This window comes from Paroedura picta, chromosome 8, assembly GCF_049243985.1.
Source record: "Paroedura picta isolate Pp20150507F chromosome 8, Ppicta_v3.0, whole genome shotgun sequence".
Taxonomy (NCBI): Eukaryota; Metazoa; Chordata; class Lepidosauria; order Squamata; family Gekkonidae; genus Paroedura; species Paroedura picta.
The window spans coordinates 1238731-1257411 of NC_135376.1; the positions used below are offsets into that span (position 1 = coordinate 1238731).

At 57.6% G+C, this 18681-nt stretch overlaps 1 protein-coding gene across 1 annotated transcript; it reads right to left on the reverse strand.

The window, feature by feature from the left end:
• Positions 1-253: 253 nt before the first annotated feature.
• On the reverse strand, positions 254-10073 carry CLDN16 (claudin 16). The gene is made up of 5 exons (XM_077348007.1): positions 9926-10073; positions 6491-6593; positions 5832-5996; positions 2651-2842; positions 254-1711 (listed from the first exon to the last, which is right to left on the reverse strand). Exons 1-5 carry the CDS (start codon positions 10037-10039, stop codon positions 1581-1583), a joined length of 705 nt encoding a protein of 234 aa, XP_077204122.1. The 5' UTR covers positions 10040-10073; the 3' UTR covers positions 254-1580.
• Positions 10074-18681: the final 8608 nt, after the last annotated feature.

Sequence of the window (18681 nt, forward strand, 5' to 3'; positions counted from 1 at the left end):
CTTGTCACGCAGAAGGTCCCAGGTTCAATCCCCAGCTTCTCCGGTTAGAAAGGACTGGGCAGGAGGAGGATGTGGGAGACCTTGCTTTGCCTGGGACCTTGGAGAGCTGTTGCCAGCCTCACCGAGCAATGCTCACCTGCATGGACCAAGGGCCTGATTCAGGAGAAGGGAATTTCAGGTGTATTCAGGTGTTCTGGGTCACCTTTATTGGGACGGCTCCCCTTGGGGGAAAGCACACAGGAGACTCAAGGCATTGTGGAAAATCTGTATATTTACAAACATACATGTTGAGCAGGAATCAGGCAAGCAGCCAGGCAGGCCCCTGGAGAGCAGGATCTTCCTAGCAGCATTTTGCATCCTGCTCTCGTTCCAGGTGTCATGCGTGCTTCTGTTTTGTCTTATTCTGATCCTCCAAACCGGCTGGTGGGCTACATGGGGCTGCGAGGGGACCTTGATGGGCCAGGGGGTATTAGAACCTCCATCGGCCCAGGCCGAGGGCAACACACCACGCCTGCTCCCCATGAGTCCCACACCTACTGAGGCCCTCCTGAGCTCCTGCCATCCTGTGGGCTGCTTCCAAAGCCACTTGCCCATTCCTGCTGGGTGCCCCACTGGCACAAGCTCCGGGGCTCCAGGAGGGGGAGTCAGGGGTCAACCGCTCACTGTATCGACAGACAGGGGGTGCCTCCGGGGGCTACATCCGTTTGCAGAGACAGGGGAGGTGTACCACCCTGGGTTGCCAACTCCTGGGTGGTGACTGGAGATTTCCTAGGAGTACAACTGAGCTCCAGGAAACACAGAGGTCGGTTCACCCAGAGAAAATGGCCCCTTTGAAAGGTGTACCTGAGTGTCATGCCCCGTTGAAAGCCCTCTCTTCCCCAAGCCTCGCCTTCCTTGCTCTCCCTCCCCTGCCCCCCAATCTCCAGGTATTTCTCAGCCTGGAGCTGGCAACCATCGTCCTGCCCTACCCAAGATCACACGGGTCCATCAGCCAGAATTCCAGGGACACCATCGGAAAGTGGCTGCTTCTTGCGTTCAGCACTAGGGGTTGCAGCCAGCCTGATTAATGTTGTGGCTACGTGATTGTGGTTTCAATCTGCTGCTTTTGCATCAGTGAAAGAGAGGCCCCAGATCCAGGTGATCTAACCAGGAGAGGCAGCTTGGGGATCGTGTTTAAGAGCGACGGCCTTTCATCTGGAGAACTGGGTTCGATTCCCCACTCCTCCACATACAGCCAGCTGGGTGACCTTGGGCCAGTGACAGTTCTCCCAGAGCTCTCTCTCTCACTCCCACCTACCTTGCAGGGCACCTGTTGTGGGGAGAGGAAGGAGAAGCAATTGGGAGCCACCTTGGGACTCCTTTGGGAAGTGAAAAGCAGGGTATAAAAACCAGCTCTTCTTACGCTGACCTTCTTCACAAACGTTTCAAGCCAGCATTTCCAAGTGAGCGGGTGCTCGGAGGACAGTTGGCAGAAGCCCCCAAAGTCTGCAGAGGGGGACCAGAGACTCCTCCCTCCCTCCTCCGGGCCAGATCCGCGGGGAGGCAGGAGGGCCCAGTGAGCTCGCAGCTGCTTCTGCCCCTCACACGCGGGTGTCCATCGCGTACATTTTAACGGTGGACGTCTGCCAGGACGGGCAAGGTGGGCTGGAGGCGGCCGTTCCAGGAGCCTTCCGCAAGGAGCTGCAAGAAGAGTATCTGCTGGACCCCACACCTGTGAGGGACCAAGAAAGGGCCGCTGGTGAGCAGACTCCTGACGGCCATTCAGTTCAGAGCGGCCTGCTGCCGTTTATGGTTCCGTCGAGAGGAACTGCGAGGGCTGGAGATGCCAAGGTGCTGCAGCAGCCAGCTCTCCTTCGAAGCACTGGGCATCGGAGCATCCGCCAGGGGGTGGGGGTGGGGGGTGGGGTGCAGACATCCAGGTAGGCCTGGCCCCGAGATCTGCATGGCCTGTTGAGGCAGGGGGAAGCCCTTCCTCCAAAACAGAAGCAGGACATGGTTTACCCATTCCAGCCCCCACTTTAGGACAAAGTTTGAGTCCGGGGCCAAAGTTCAGACCAACCACAACATTTGGTGCCCCTGGATTCAAGCGTCATTCCATGGCTTCGGCCCAACATGGTGACCCACCCGGATCGACCCTTTTGCAGCTGTTGCCCTTTGCCCCAATGGAGAACCCATCTCAAGTGCAGCAGTTCTGTTAGGGGTGCATTTAGGGGGCAGGGTTCTCCCTATTTAGTTGCCAGGCAGTGCGGGCCAGGTGAGGACAGAAGAAATCCTGATTGTTTTTCAAATATTCCCCTCCCCCAGTCTCCTGATTGGCTGAACTGCAGACTTCCTGCTCCTTTGAGCTCACTTCCTCCCTGCTGGCCTCCAGCACAACAGCTAATTAGTTAGGACTCTCTCCTCTCTCTCTCTCTCTCTTTACAAGGTTGTTTCTCTTCTCAGCAAAGCTATTTCTCCTTTATGCGGCCAGTGCTCTGGCCCAACCGTGGGTCTGTAAGGTGCTACTGGACTCCAAATGCGCCTCTCATGCCCAAAAAGACAGGCTTGTGCCAGACACACCACGGCAGCACTCTGCCCCATCTTGTCTCCTGGGAGCACGGTGGCCTTCTGGCCCCTCTAAAACCAGCAGGAGGCCCACTTAGCCTCTTACCTCTCAAGAGCTGCATGCAGCAGGTCAACAAAGCACCGGACAAGAAGCACCCCAGAGCCCCGCTCAGGCCCAGCCAGCAGGACCACCCGAACTTATACTGGATGCCCACAAAGACGTTGTGCAGAACCAGGGTGGAGCGCTCCGCGTAGATGCCGATGGCGTACCAGCCAGAACCCACGAGGCCAGGGATGCCTGAAAGAAGCAGAAGGGGCTGACAGCAGATCTGGAGATCGTTGGACCTCCTGGTGGACCTCCGGAGGGTTCTGGGGTTTGGCCACTGTGTGATGCAGAGTCAGGGCCTAGATGGGCCATTGGCCTGATCCAACATGGCTTCCCTTCTGTTCTCATTTCTGGGGCAGGGATGCTCTGTGCTTGGGGGGCAGCAGTAGGAGGGTTTCTGGAGTTCTGACCCCACTGGTGGACCTCCTGAGGACACCTGGGTTTTGGCACTGTGTGACACAGAGCATTCATGCTGGATCAGGCCAATGGCCCATCCAACACTGGCAGAGAGGATGTGGTCTTCATAAGAACACAGGAAGAGCCCTGCTGGGTCAGACCAGGGAGGGTCCCTCCAGTCCAGCCTCCCGTCTCACCCAGGGGCCAGCCAGTTCCTCTGCAGGGCCAGCCACAGGGCAGGGAGGCCGAGGCCTTCCCCTGAGAAGACCCTCAGAAGAGCCCTGCTGGGTCAGGCCAGGGAGGGTCCCTCCAGTCCAGCCTCCCGTCTCACCCAGGGGCCAGCCACTTCCTCTGCAGGGCCAGCCACAGGGCAGGGAGGCCGAGGCCTTCCCCTGAGAAGACCCTCACAAGAGCCCTGCTGGGTCTGGCCAGGGAGGGTCCCTCCAGTCCAGCCTCCCGTCTCACCCAGGGGCCAGCCAGTTCCTCTGCTGGGCCAGCCACAGGGCAGAGAGGCCGAGGCCTTCCCCTGAGAAGACCCTCAGAAGAGCCCTGTTGGGTCAGGCCAGGGAGGGTCCCTCCAGTCCAGCCTCCCGTCTCACCCAGGGGCCAGCCACTTCCTCTGCAGGGCCAGCCACAGGGCAGGGAGGCCGAGGCCTTCCCCTGAGAAGACCCTCAGAAGAGCCCTGCTGGGTCAGGCCAGGGAGGGTCCCTCCAGTCCAGCCTCCCATCTCACCCAGGGGCCAGCCAGTTCCTCTGCAGGGCCAGCCACAGGGCAGAGAGGCCGAGGCCTTCCCCTGAGAAGACCCTCAGAAGAGCCCTGCTGGGTCAGGCCAGGGAGGGTCCCTCCAGTCCAGCCTCCCATCTCACCCAGGGGCCAGCCAGTTCCTCTGCAGGGCCAGCCACAGGGCAGAGAGGCCGAGGCCTTCCCCTGAGAAGACCCTCAGAAGAGCCCTGCTGGGTCAGGCCAGGGAGGGTCCCTCCAGTCCAGCCTCCCATCTCACCCAGGGGCCAGCCAGTTCCTCTGCAGGGCCAGCCACAGGGCAGAGAGGCCGAGGCCTTCCCCTGAGAAGACCCTCAGAAGAGCCCTGCTGGGTCTGACCAGGGAGGGTCCCTCCAGTCCAGCCTCCCGTCTCACCCAGGGGCCAGCCAGTTCCTCTGCAGGGCCAGCCACAGGGCAGAGAGGCCGAGGCCTTCCCCTGAGAAGACCCTCAGAAGAGCCCTGCTGGGTCAGACCAGGGAGGGTCCCTCCAGTCCAGCCTCCAGTCCAGGGAGGGTCCCTCCAGACCAGGGAGGGTCCCTCCACCCAGGGGCCAGCCAGTTCCTCTGCAGGGCCAGCCACAGGGCAGAGAGGCTGAGGCCTTCCCCTGAGAAGACCCTCAGAAGAGCCCTGCTGGGTAAACCAGGGAGGGTCCCTCCAGTTCAGTTTCCCCTTCTACAGGGCCAGCCAGTTCCTCTGCAGGGCCAGCCACAGGGCTGTGAGGCCAAGGCCTTCATAAGAGTATCAGCCCTGCTGGGTAGGCCAGGGAGGGTTCCTCCAGTCCAGCCTACCCTTCTACAGGGGCCAGCCACAGGGCAGAGAGGCCGAGGCCTTCCCCTGAGAAGACCCTCAAAAGAGCCCTGCTGGGTCAGGCCAGGGAGGGTCCCTCCAGTCCAGCCTCCCGTCTCACCCAGGGGCCAGCCAGTTCCTCTGCAGGGCCAGCCACAGGGCAGAGAGGCCGAGGCCTTCCCCTGAGAAGACCCTCAAAAGAGCCCTGCTGGGTCAGGCCAGGGAGGGTCCCTCCAGTCCAGCCTCCCGCCTCACCCAGGGGCCAGCCAGTTCCTCTGCAGGGCCAGCCACAGGGCAGAGAGGCCGAGGCCTTCCTAAGGACATCAGGAGAGCCCTGCTGGGTCAGACCAGGGGTCCCTCCAGTCCAGCCTCCTGTCTCACACAGGGGCCAGCCAGTTCCTTTGGAGGGCCAGCCACAAGGCAGAGAGACCGAGGCCTTCCCCTGAGAAGACCCTCAGAAGAGCCCTGCTGGGTCAGGCCAGGGAGGGTCCCTCCAGTCCAGCCTCCCGTCTCACCCAGGGGCCAGCCAGTTCCTCTGCAGGGCCAGCCACAGGGCAGAGAGGCCAAGACTTTCCCCTGATGTTTTCTCCTGGCTCTGGGATCCAGAGTTTTAGTGCCTGTGAACCTGGAGGGTCCCCTGAGCCCCCCCCCCCATGAATCCTTTAAGAAGCCATTCCTGTGGCCATCCCGGCATCCTCTGGCAGTGAGTCCCGCAGTTGAATTACTCTCTGTGTGACTCCAGCCCTGCTCACTTCCTGGGTGGGGCTGAGCCCACTCATTGGGACAGTCAGGGTTTCCTCGATCCCTTTTCACCCTGTTGAGCAACAGCCAGACTGACTTGGTCCCTGCTGCCCTATTTCTCCACCGCCCGCGGCCCCACCCCACCCCACCTCTCCAGCACTTCCCAGCTCAAGAGGTTTCCACACCTGCTCAAGTATCCAGTTTGCCTCCACTTCAGCCTCCCTTTGCCAGAGGCCTTGGCCAGCCCACACAGGTGCCCGGGCACGGAAGGGGGGGGGGAGGGGGTCTTGAGTGGGTGTGGAAGAGCCAGGATGAGACAGAGCCCAACTGGCACCCCTTCAGATTAGAAAGCCCCAGGTGGCCCCCCAAAGCCCCAAGGGCCTCCCTCACCTACCTCCTTGGAAGCAGGGAGCTGCATGAGGACAGAAGAGAGGCGCCTCCATTCCCACACACACACAACCACACACACCCCGCGCATGAATGCCGGTCGCCAGCTACCTCCGAGGACCAGCATCAGTCCAGAGATGAAGCAGATGCGGGTCTTGATCCGGGGCTCCTCGGGCAGGAATTTGACACAGTCGAGGCCCAGGAGGAGGAAGGGGAATGCCAGGCCGGCCAGGAGGTCCGCAGTGATGAGCATTGCCCGGGTCAGGACCAGCCTCACTGCAGAATTGAGGGGGGAGGGGCTGAGGTTAGCTATTCCCCAAAGGAGACTCTCTGCTGCCAACTTCCAGGTGGTGGCTGGGGATCCCCAAGAGACAGAGGCCAGTTCCCCTTGAGAAAATGACTGTTTTGGAGGGAGGTCTTCAAGGAGAAAGGAGGCTGAGGGGGGCTCTGGGGCCCTGGGGCACCCTGCAGTCCTTCCCTTCCCTTCCGTAGTCCTCCCCGGGCTCCACCCCCAATTCTCCAGGGGGTTCCCAAATTGGAGTTGGCCACCTTGTCTCCAGGGGATTTCCCCACAGCTAGAGGTCCTGGCTGGCACCTGCTTCCAAAATGTGGGGCTGGCCTCTGGAGGTTGTGCAGGGCGTGCAGCTGGTGTGCCACCCCCTGGGCCGGATCCTGCTCCAGCTGCCTCTGCAGGAACCTGAACCCAGAGCTCTTCCAGCCGGTCGTCCCTCCCTCCGGGCTGAGGGTCCCACGCTCCCCTGCACACGCACCTGAGTGCTCGGCAAAGATGGAGTCGTATTCGTCGCAAGTGGTTATCCCGTCGAACGCGTTGGTGACGCATTCCCACCACAGTCCACGGCACGTGGCACTCACCTACACGGGCAAGAAGAAGGTTGATTTGAATGCGTGCCGTCCCAGGCCAGCAAAACTTCATGCGCCCTCTTGCCCAACTGGGCTGCCACCCACATGCGGAAGACACGCAGCTCTTCCTCCTGACTCCCCCCCAGAACCCTGAGCCAGATGTCTGGAAACAGGGACAAAATGGGCGCAGCCGCACATGCGTGGCATGCGCAGCCAGGCAATCACCCTGCTTTCTGCCACCGGTCCCCAGCCTCAAAAAGGTTGGGGGCCACTAATCCAGTCCAACCTCCTGCACAATGCAGGAAATCCGCAGCTCCCTGCCCACCCACAGGGACCCCAGTTCCATGCCCAGATGATGCCCCCCCATCATCCTTTCACCTCTTTCCTGTCTCCCCCCCCTTTCTAAAACCTCCACCGTATGAAGCCCCCAGCCTGCCCACTCTGCTGCTTGGGAAGATCTTTGTTTGTGACCAAAGCGCAAGTCCCAGCAGGCCAGCCGGCTCGAAGCCAGGCCTGGAATCCGCTTTCGGGTGCTGGTGTGCGGGCCAGGCTCCTCGGCAGGCTGCTGCCACCTTGCTCAAGGGAACACGGATCATTACCCCCGTGCCGATACTTAGAAAGGCAATGAGCTGGCTAGGTGGGGAAAGTGACTCGGTCTGTCAGGCATTAATGCCAGAGGGCTTCTGCAGAGCGGCCGTGCTATTTGGGCTCTGAGCAGGAAGGGAGGGGGCAGGACTGCAATTACCCCCCCCCCCATTAATGGGACGCAGGACAAAGGGGTGCCTTTGAACCAGGGAGGCAAGGTTGCTACAATTGTTGCTGCTAAATATGTGTGTGTGTGTGGGGGGGTTCGCCATATCAAATTAGGCCACCCTCAGTTGAGCGCACAGTGCTGCCCTCACCCCAGCATGACCCTCAGTCTCCCAAGGTCAGTGCTGGCTCCTCTGATGGGCAGCACCTCCTGGGGGTCTCCTGTGGTGGTCTTTCCAGTCGCCTGCCCTCTGCTCCCTTGCAGTGGAGATGCGTGTGTGCGTGCGTGTAACCTGAGACCTTCTGCGTGCCAAGCAGAGGTGCTTCCACTGACCCACAGGCCCTGGCCAGAACAAGGCAGAGCCCTCTTGGCAGTTCAGTGTAAACGTGGTGAGAAAGGAAGGCTTGCACAGATGTAACCTTCTGAAGGGGATTTGGGTTATTGGGTGCCTCTTTGGCCACCCCCAACCGATACCAACCAACTTTGGAGATTTTTAAGCAGAGGCTGGAGAGCCATCTGACAAAGAGGCTGATTCTGTGAAGGCTCAAGGGGTGGCAGGGGACAGGGGATCAACAATAGGGATGTGAGTGTCCTGCATACTGCAGGGGGCTGGACTAGATGACCCAGGAGGTCCCTTCCAGCTCTAGGATTCTATGATACACCTTGTAGGGATGCCAGCCTCCAGAGAGGACCTGGGGATCCCCTGGAATTCCAGCTCATCTCTAGACTACACAGATCAGTCCCCCTGGAGAAAATGGCTGCTTGGGAGGGGGGACTCTAAAGCATTCTACTCCACTGAGTTCCTTCTCCGCCCCAAAACCCACCCACTCCTGTCTCCACCCCCAAAGTCTCCAGGTATCTCCCAGCCCAGAGCTGGCAACCCCGTTCCACTGCTGTCTTGGCCTGTCCACCTGGATCCGTTCAGAAGCAGAGGGAAGACGGAACTTCTGCGTTATTCTTAGATTTGGTTTTCCGTAAAGTGCGCCAAGGACTTTGAGAAGAATCCTACAGCAGAACGCCAAAGCCGCTGCCCGCCTCTTCTTGGAATGTGAGCCAAAAAGCAGCAGTCAAAATGGCCTTTTCGGGTTTTTGGACAGTCTGCGGCTGGACAAGAGGGTCTTGATGAATGGATCTTGATGGCTGGGCAGGGGGGGGGGGGTTAGAACGCTGTAAATGCTGGAATTTTCTCTTTACTCAGGAGGAGAGAGAGAAGCCGGCCAAGAAGATGGCTGGGAGGCATCTGGCCAGCACCTGGGACGTCATGGACGCTGGGCAGATGTTGCCTGGGGTCTAATTTAGGGTTTGAACTATTCAGCCTCCAGCAGGACTCCCTCGCCTAAAAGGAAACTCGGCAATTAGTGTTGGACGGTTTGTCCGGAATATCCCAGCTCTTGGAAGAGCAGGAAGCACGAAGCTGAACATTGTCTTCGGGCGAGAAACACCTTGGCTATGCCCCCCCCACATACACCCCCCCCTGCATGGGTGTGCCCATAGGGTTGCCAGCCTCCAGGTGGCACCTGGATATATCCCGTCATTTGGTAAACGTTTATAAGGTGATATGACCATATGTGGTCATGCTGACCCACCCACCCCTCTCAAAATGGCCCACGGTGGGCAGGGAGGGGAAGGGGCCCCGGGGGGGGCGTGACCCCAGCTCTGCTTCCCAGCCACATTCTGCAGGATCGTGCCCCTCTTGGGGTTTCCCAGCGCCCGAAGACTGTTTCAGGGGGTTCTAGTCTAGATGGACAGGCTCTCCCTCCTCAAGTGGGCGGGGTTTGCCTCCCATTGGGCACCCATCCTGACAACACTATTGTGAGTTGGGGGGGGGGGAGGGAGAATTAGTGCGCTGCAGCCAAGAGCGAGGGAGACCCGGGTTCGAATCCTCACTTGTTTGGTGGGTGACCTTGGGCCAGTCTTATTTTCTCAGCCGAAGCCGCCTCGCAGGCTACATTGAAGGAGAGGAAAAACAACGTGGGCTTCCTTGAGTCCCCGTTGGAGGAAAGATGGAGTACAAATCAAGTGAATGAATAAATGAACACGCACAAAGCTGCCACCTCCTGACTCAGACCCTCCGTCCATCAAAGTCAGGACTGTCACCTCAGACTGGCAGCCGCTCTCCAGGGCCTTAGGTAGAGGATTCTGCCAGATTCCTATAACTGGACCTGCCAAGCCGCTGAGCCACAGCCCCGCCCCAAATCAGTCTAGTCGACTCTGGCTGGCAGCCGCTCTCCAGGGTCTCCCCCCCCCCCTGCCTGGTCCTTTGGAATGGAGCTGCTGCTGGGGCTTGAACCTGGGACCACAGAACCCTCTCGTGGCATCTCAGACTGGCAATCCATTCGGGCAGGAGCGAGCTCTGCATCGGCCCAAGCAGACTCGTGAAAGCACAAGATCTTATGTGGGCTTCAAGGTGTCCCTTCATTACACCCTAATTCAAATCAGGGCCGCAGCCACGGTCTCCTTAGGGCACCACAGGGAAAGAGAAGGGAAAGGCAGGTCAGCACGAAGGGCAGAATAGCTCTATGGGGAGGTTGGCAGAGGGGCTGTGGGTCCCTGGGGGGTTCCCTGCTGGGGTCTGCCCCCCCTGCCCTCCTACCTCCAGGGAGTCGTCGGTGTTCACCATCCAGCAGTCTGTCCAGGTGGCCGCGATCAGGAACCCGGCCGAGAAGAAAGCCAGGCAGCAGCCCAGGTACTGGAGGAGGTGCTGCATCTTTTCGGGAGCCGGGACACTCCACCTGTCCTGCCTGCCAGGTCTCCTGCAAAGCCTCAGCTCACCCCCCGGCCCCTGGCCAGGCTCCGGCTAATGATTGACCCAGGGCAAGGCGGGTTCTGCCAGGCGGGGAGAGGAGGGCCAGGGAGGAGGCAGCCCATTGCATCTCTGCAGCGGAAGCCCTCCTGATGGAGGGGGGAAAGGGGGCCCTCAAGCACACCCTCCGTGGCCTGCAGGGATCCCTGAGGAAGAGGCATGGCTCCTCTTGTGGCTGAAACACGTGCCCAGGTAAGGGTGCCAGGCCTCCCCTCCCCGTGGGATCCCAGTCCCGAGGAAATGGCTGCTTTGGAAGGCAGCCTCCATAGCATTATACTCCCCCCCCCCCGCCCCAAATCCCAGAAGTGACCTCATCACATGGCAACGTCACAGCGACTCTCTGGTATTAAGGGTGTGTGTGGTAAGATGGCTTCCACCGTAGAGTTCTTGCCCCAATACCAGAGCGTCTGTGTGACATCGCCAACATGATGCCGTTATTGTGGTGCATGCCAGAAGCGGCCTCACACCACTCCAGGCCTCCCTCCTGTTCCTGCTGAGTCCTCCTGGCAGCAGGGGACGGATACCCATCACAGCCCGCCAAATCGCCAATGGCCAATCAAAGGACAGGCTGGGCAAAAGCCCCATCTGGTGCCCACCCATTTCCTAACAAGAGTTGGTCGGCCCCAGGAAAGGGGTTGGGGGCCCCACAAGAACCATGCTGCAGGCGCCTGTTCCCGAAGGGAAGCCCCTCTGCTCATCACCCTCCCCCCCCCCCAGTTGCCTGATCCTAACCCCAAGACTTACAGGGCAATGTCACCTCGAGGTGGATTTGCCTGCAAAATTGAGCATGCAAAAGTCAGCGTTCTAAGGGGGGATCTGAAAACCATTCAAAATGCTGGGAATTTTTGACTCAGTGAGCAAAAGAAGTGCATTTTGACCTAGTGGAGGGTTGCAAAATATTTGCCCCAGGTCTACATTTTTGGAGCATGAAGGTCAACGTTGATTGCAAGTCTTATGATTCAGTTTTTCCCCCACAAGGAAAAGGAGAAGAAGAAGAGTTGGTTTCTATACCTCGCTTTTCACTACCCAAAAGAGGAGGGATCCCTTGGCTTACAATTGCCTTCCCTTCCTCTCCCCACAACGGACATCCTGGGAGGGAGATGGGGCTGTCAAACCAATCTGCAGAACTATAATCAGTTTCTAAAACTGTATGATCCATTAGAAGGTGGCAATCACAATTCCCTTCCTTCCTCTCCCCACGTCACCCTGTGAAGTAGGTGAGGCTGAGAGAGCTCTGAGAGAACTGCTCTGTGAGAACAGCTCTAATAAGACCGACCCATGGTCACCCAGCTGGCTGCATATGGAAGGGGAGCAGGGAATCAAACCCGGTTCGCCAGCTTAGAAGCTCCGCTCTTAACCACCACACCCCGCTGGCTCTCACCAGCAGCTTTGGGAGGAATGCAGCCTGTCACAAAACCGGGACCAAGATTTGGAGATCCGCCGGCCGTTCCCTGGGACAAATGGGACCTCGAAAGAGACTGCATGGTGAGCGATGTCTGCCAGGTGGCAGCACCGGCTGCATTCTTCCTGCTAGGGCTGGGATCCAGAAAGGATCGCTCAGAAGAATGTCCTTCCCAGTCAGAAGAGGCCTGCAGCTCAGGGGAGGGACACCCAGAGCCAGGGGCAGACCTTACCTGTCCCAGGTGGCCCACACAAAGCAAAGGTTTATGAAAGGCCCAGGGGGTCAGCTCGATAAGGCCAGATGTAGAATCACTCAGAGCGAACCACACGTTAGGGCTGCAGGCCGGGAGATCCCGGGAGATTTGGGTGTGGAGCCAGCGGAGGGACCTACTATGCCCCAGGTGGTGTCTCCAGGACATACGCCTGACCTCCAGACTAAAGAGATCAGCTCCCCTGGAGGAAATGGATGCTTTGAACTTTGGACCCAGCTGAGGTCCCTTCCGTCTCCAGCCCCCCCTCCGTAGGCTCCACCCCCAATCCGTAGGGGGTGGAGCCTGAGACAGGTGGGGCTGGAGATGGGAGGTCTTCCTCTTTTTCCTGATGCCTTCCATATATCCCAGTCTCTTCTAGGGACTCCTGTCTTACCGAGGAAGAGACCTTCAAAGTAATCATTTTAGCTTCTAGGGGGAGATCAGATTTGATTGAGTCCCCCTGACTGGTATTTTGGCAGCCCAAGATCCATAAACCTCTCCCCCAACACTGCGTTTCCACTGCGGGGGGGGGGGGGGGGGAAGGAATAGCATTGGGGTTTCCTTCTGAGTAAACATGGTTAAGAGTCCATTTGCACTGCTGGTGCTGCTGCTGCTGTCATGTGCCCCTCAAAGGCAACCTGTAATATATGTTTACCTTATATTACTTGTCTTCCGGGGATCATAATGCGATAAGATACTCAGTGATTCTGCGACTTCAGAGGATATTTGTTGTGGTTAGCTGTGAAGTTGTGTCCGTCCCATCACGACCCCATGGACAATGATCCTCCAGGCCTTCCTGTCCTCTACCATTCCCCGGAGTCCATTTAAGTTTGCACCGACTGCTTCAGGGACTCCATCCAGCCACCTCATTCTCTGTCGTCCCCTTCTTCTTCTGCCCTCGATCAGAGGATATAAAACAGCAGTATTAAGAAACCTTAACCTATTATTAGCAAACTATGCTTAATTTCTACCTGCTGCACAACAGTTTGAAATCCAGACACTCCTGTATGTGTTTGTACCTCCTCAATAGGGGAACATGAAAGTGCCTCCTATGGAGTCAGCCCCCCCCCCCCCCCGTCTATTCAGACCAGCGGCCATTCACCAAAATCTCAGGCAGAGAAAGGTCTTCCCCATCACCTAACACCTGGCTCTTTTCTTAAAGCTGGAGATGCCGGGGATTGGACCTGGGACCCCTTGCATGCCAAGCAGATGCTCGGCCACTGAGCTATTTATTATTTATTTATTTATTTAGATTTATATACCGCCCTCCCCGAAGGCTCAGGCCCTTCCCAAAAATAATTTGTTGGAAGTCTGCACTCCAAGGGAAGTTTGCCTGGCCTTGACCTGGGATAGGGCCTGTTCAGTCCTGGCCCTGACCTGGTGGAATGAGCTCCCGAGAGAGAGCTGAGAGCCCTGATGAAGCTGCCACAATTCTGCAGGAGCTGTAAAATGGAGCTCTTTCGCCAGGTCTTTGGCTGAGGCCGGGGCAAATAAGATCATGCCCCTCCTCCCCCCCCCCCCCAGGGCTTGGCTGGGTCATTGGGCTGTACACCTCTTACCCCCAAGATGGGGTACTGTCTGGTTGGTGGAGGAGGGGATTTTATCACCACTGGGGATTTTGAATTAATGCATTAGGGGAGTTTTAATGGAGTTTTAAAGGGGCCTTATTGGTGAATACTGTTGTCCACCTGCCATCAGCTGCTTGTGGGAGTGGCGGGCTAGAAATCTGACCGTCCTCAATCAATCCAAAGCTATCGACTCGGCCATCTGTCTATCAAGTCAGTGCTGTTTTCTCAGACTGACAGTGGCTCTCCAAGGTCTCGGGGGCCGAGGTCCCTCCAACTGGAGGTGCTGGGAGTGTAACCCGGCACCTTCGGCATGCCGACCACTGAGCCACGGCTCCTCCCAAAATCAGTCTTGTCTACTCAGGCTGGCAGCAGCTTTCCAGGGTCTCAGGTAGAGGGAGGTAGTCGTGAATTTCCTGCACAACTAGGGTTGGACTAGATGACCCTGGAGGTCCCTTCCAACGAATTATATGAGTCTGTGATTCTCGGTCTAGTCACATCCCCTCCTGCCTGATCCAATCTCCTACTGCCTGGTCCTTTAAGTGGAGATTTTGTGGGTGGAGCCTGAGGAGGGCGGGGTTTGTGGAAGGGAGGGAACACTCCGTAACGCCCACCCTCCACGGCAGACACTTTCCCCAGAAGGACTGATGTCCCTGGGAGATCAGATATAAAGCAAGAGCTCTCCAGGTCCCACCTGGAGCCTGGCAACCCGAAGAAGATGGGCCCAGCGGCCAGCAGGGTGGAGGGGAAATGACACCGTCAGTCACGAGCAGGAATAGCTCTGAGCTGAGCTGAGCAGCTGTTTTGAGCTGACTTCACCTCCTTCCGTCATCACGGAGACGTTCGGTTACTAGAGCAGAGTTTTGCCCCGTCATGGAAGCTGGACCCTGAATGCAGGAAATAAACCTCCCAGGAAGTATACCGGGAGGGAAAAGAGAGACAGCAAAGTTTTATTTATTCAGCTGCCCTGAGCTCTTTTGGGGAAGGGTGAGGTAAATAAAAATATAATAATAAATAAAAAGTCAGTCAGTCAATCAATCAATATTCAAGTAGATCCAGTTCACATTCAGGTTGCAGTCGAAAGGAGAGAGAGAAGCTGAATAAAAAGGGCACATTTTCCATCACAAATGTCCAGCTTCACGAGTGTGGACGCATGAAGGCAGAAGAGGTCCATGGTGTCTCCATGGAAGGCCACGTGAAGGAGGGGAGAGGAGAAAGGGAATAAGAGCTGGGTTTTATACCCCACTTTTCACCACCTGAAGGAGTCTCAAAGCGGCTTCCATTCGCCTTCCCTTCCACTCCCCACAACAGACACCCTGTGAGGGAGGTGGGGCTGAGAGTATCACCCAGCTGGCTGCACATGGAGGGGAAGTGGGGAATCAAGGCCAGATCAACAGATTCCAAATCCAAATCCTTCATTGGCATATAAAACTATATCTAATTCTAATTGTAATGGGCAAATCTAAGAACAAATGGGTGAAAACAAAATAACTACAAAGAAACAAAGAGCCCCACGTTGGCTCCCAGGGTGAGAGGGCAGCTCCCAGGCTAAGCCCCAAAGTGGCTGTTGTAGCCGTGGGTTCATGGATGGAGACAACCGTGCAACACTATGGGGCCCCTGGAATGTGGGGCCCATAGCACCTGCTCTGCGTCCTGCTAGGGCAAATCGCCTCTGCCTGGAGATGGCAACCCGGCGAGTGGCAAAGTCTGGTGCTTCTGGAAACAGCCACAGTGTTGGCACGCGTGCAACATTCGTGCCCAGGCCGGCCTCCTGCTTTCCAGCCTTAAATCCCCCGTCAAGCGTCCCAATCCCCCCTGGATTGGAATTGCAGTGTTGCCCTGAAATGACTGTTGTGTGTTGTCTGACTCAGAAGGCTTTTGTGTGAGCCACCCACCCACTCCGAACGGTTGGGAAAGGGAAAACAGAACGATGTTTGGGGCCTTACTCACGGGGAGCAAGTCCCAACAGGGGCTCTGCCATCCCGGCCTGCTTCTCAGAGAGTTGTCTGGGTGTCTTCAGAGGCTGAGTAATTCCTTTCCAAAGATAGTAACAGGGAGGGGAGGCTGTTTTGCAGAGAGGAGCCTCCGCAGATAATACTGAACTGATTATAAGTGTAATCCAGGATAAATATAACACATTCACCGAGGATAACGTATGCAGGCTTTTGGAGCATATTTGCACCTCTAAGTCAGGGCACTTCTGGATCTCTGTGTTTGTGTGTGTGTGGGGTGGGGGTGGGGGGAGAAACAGGCTGTCAAGTCCCTGCCAAAATGCAGCCCCCTCTTAGGGGTTTCCATACAAGAAGCACCTCTGCCTACCTCTGCATGGCCATCCTGCATTTCCGGGGGGGTCTGGCCCTGCTGAGCTCCTGAGATCGGACCAGATCCACGTAGCCTGAGCGCTCCGGGTTATCCCGGCAACAGCTGGCATTAAACCGCAGGTGGTCTGTGGTGCTCCTGGAGGGCTTTCAGGGCAGGGGACGTCCAGAGGTGGTTGCCGTTGACCGCCTCTGTGCTGTGGCCCAAGAGTTCTCTCCCGGCCTCCCATCCAAATGCTCGGCAGGGCTGACCCTGCTTGGTTTCTGAGATGGGGCAAGATCCGGCTACTCTGGGCCATCCAGCCGGGGCAACGGGGGCCATTAAATCACGGCAAGGCCTGGTGCCTTTTCCCCCCCTGCTGAAAATGGCCGCTTGAAACTGGGGAGGCTCCCGGGAGCTCCCTTCAGCTGGTCCGATCTCTCTCTTGGGGCTCGGAGGCAGAGGTCTGTCCACAAAGCGAGCACAGCTGTCGCACATCTGCCAGGCAACTGGGACACAGGCAAGGAGGCCAATGCCTCAGGGGCAGGGCATCTGCTTGGCGTGCAGAAGGTCCCCGGTCCAAACCCTGGAAGCATCTCCATTGGAGAGTTCCAGGGGGGAGGGGGTGTGGAAGACCCTGGGGAGCAGCTGTCAGTCTGAGCAGGCAATGCGGGCCTTAGGGGACCAAGGGGCTGAGTCAGAAAAAGGGAGCTTCATGTGTTCATGGGGGAGAAGGAGACCTATGAGCACCTCCTCTTACACACGACACCCCCAAACCCCCGTGAAGGTCTCTTTCTCTCTTCCACCTCTAGGCAGGATACGAAGGGGGCACAGACAGCATGCGGCACACGCCCCTCTCTCATCCCCAGAGCACATCCAATTCATCTGGATCCAGTTGCAAGTGGTCGGAATGACTTCAGCCCCAGCATCTGGAGAGCTGCCATCCAGCTGTCAGACTATCAGCCTTGATAAGCCCCAGGGTCTGATTCAGCCAAAGGCGCCGTGCATGGACAGGGCTGAGGACAGCTATGGTCCACCTCTCCTTCCCCTGGCTGGCTACCCATCCTGCTTCGTTGCTCAAGGAGGAATGATCAACAGAGCACTTGTGCTTTGGGGCTCCCTGTCCACAGTAAACATCCTCTTCTTCCAGTGGTGGCAGATTGGGAACCAGCCACCCCCATGCTGGGGGGCACTCCCCACTGAGGAGTGGGCTCAAGATACGCGGGGCGGCTCATGTAAACATCAGCACACCACTGAACTGAACAGAGCAGCTGACCCCCTGAACTTATATACAGTGAAGGATTCCTGCCAATGCCTCTGATTGGCCCTAAGCGGAGCCCCGGACTGGGCAAAAGCAGCCACCAATGGCAGGCCAGATCCCGTGTGCCAGCCACTGGCAATTACCCGTTCGGCCCCACTCCCGGTCTCTGCCAGGCTGCATGCGCAACACTCCCCTCCTCCGTCCCTCGAGGAGTGAGCAGTGGCTTTTCGCTCCCCTTGGGGGGAAAGGACAAGGCGGAAGACAGTGAACCAGGTGGCCAGGTTTTCCTCCAACATCTAGAACGCCAGCTATGGAGATGTCGGGGACTGAACCTGGGACCTTCTGCACACCAAGCAGATGCTCTGCGGCAGAGACACAGCCCCACCAAAAAATGCACAGTGTGCTTGCACACAAAAGCTCCTGCCCAGAATAAAGCTTTGTTGATCTTAAAGGGGTCCCGGCCCCAGACTTTGTCCGTTGACCTGGGAAACGCTTGACCTCTTCCCTTCTCACCGTTCAATATTCCAGACACAATTAAGTGGGGCATCATCCCTTCTCAGGCACACGCATCCCTTCCCTGCTCGCTCTGGGGTTTCACCCCTACAGTCTGGCGCAGGATGGATGCATTGTTCAGGTCTGTAGACCACCCTGGTTCCATGACCACCGCCACAGAAGAAGGATTTTAAGTCCTTGTTGAGCCAAACACAAACATACGAGAGACCTCCTACATATTTTGCAGGCCGATGGCCAAAGAACAAAACTTGGCAGAAGAAGAGCAGCAAAGAGGCTTGTTGGAAGCCAGAACTCATCAGCGGAGGATCTGCTTTGCATACAGGAGATCTCGAGGTCACCCCAAAGGAAGCCCTGGCCCTGGAGACCAGCTGCCAATCAACGCAGACAAGGCGTGAGTGGGCGGGGGGGGGGGGGGAGGACAGAAGACAAGGGTGGCACCCAGGCCATCTCTCCGCCTCCCCATCCCTGGAGCCACTTCCTAGAGAGGAGCAAAATATGAGAAATTGCTGTGTGGTGGCGGAGCCTTGAAATCTGGCTGTTGTACAACATTCCTCTGAGGTAGACCACTGATCTTCAGAGTCTTTGAGTTCCCCTCAGTCTTCCTACAGATGTTCAACCCCTGGGAAGCTTCGGCCTGAGGAGTTCCCAGAGGGCTGCAGACTCTCGGTGGGGACATTCAGGGGATGGAGCCTGGAGAGGGCTGGGTGTGGGGAGGGGAGGATCCAATGCCCTTGAGTCCACCCTCCAAAGCAGCCCTCTGCGGCCAGGGAATCTCCAGGACCCACCTGGAGGCTGAGAGCCCTACCTGGGCCAAGGGCCAAGCTGCTTCCAGGCTCCCTTAGCACTCAGGGTCAGTCCCGCCTGGCCTCACCTCTGCCGTTTACCCGAGAGCCAGGTAAGAGGGCGGCTTCCTGGGACTGGCGGCCGTTCGAGGCATCCCCTGTCAGCTCCAGTGGTCTTCCCAGAGGGTTGCGGCCCCCAATGGCAAGGGAAACTTCCCCCTTGGCTGCATTCCTTCCATCTCCTATGCGCTCCCCAAAGAAGCATTTAATGGCATTATTGATTGTGAGAAATATTTCGGAAACAAAACAGGGAGCAATGCTATCCACTTCAATGCTGCTCTGGCGTCCAGGCTGCACAAGTCAAAATGGTTTGATTTCCCTCCCAGGCAGCTCTTGAGGACACTCCTGTGTAGGCAACCTGTGACAGGAGGCTCCTTTGCTCTTCTCCGAAATGTTTCCTTTTCTCCCGACTGCC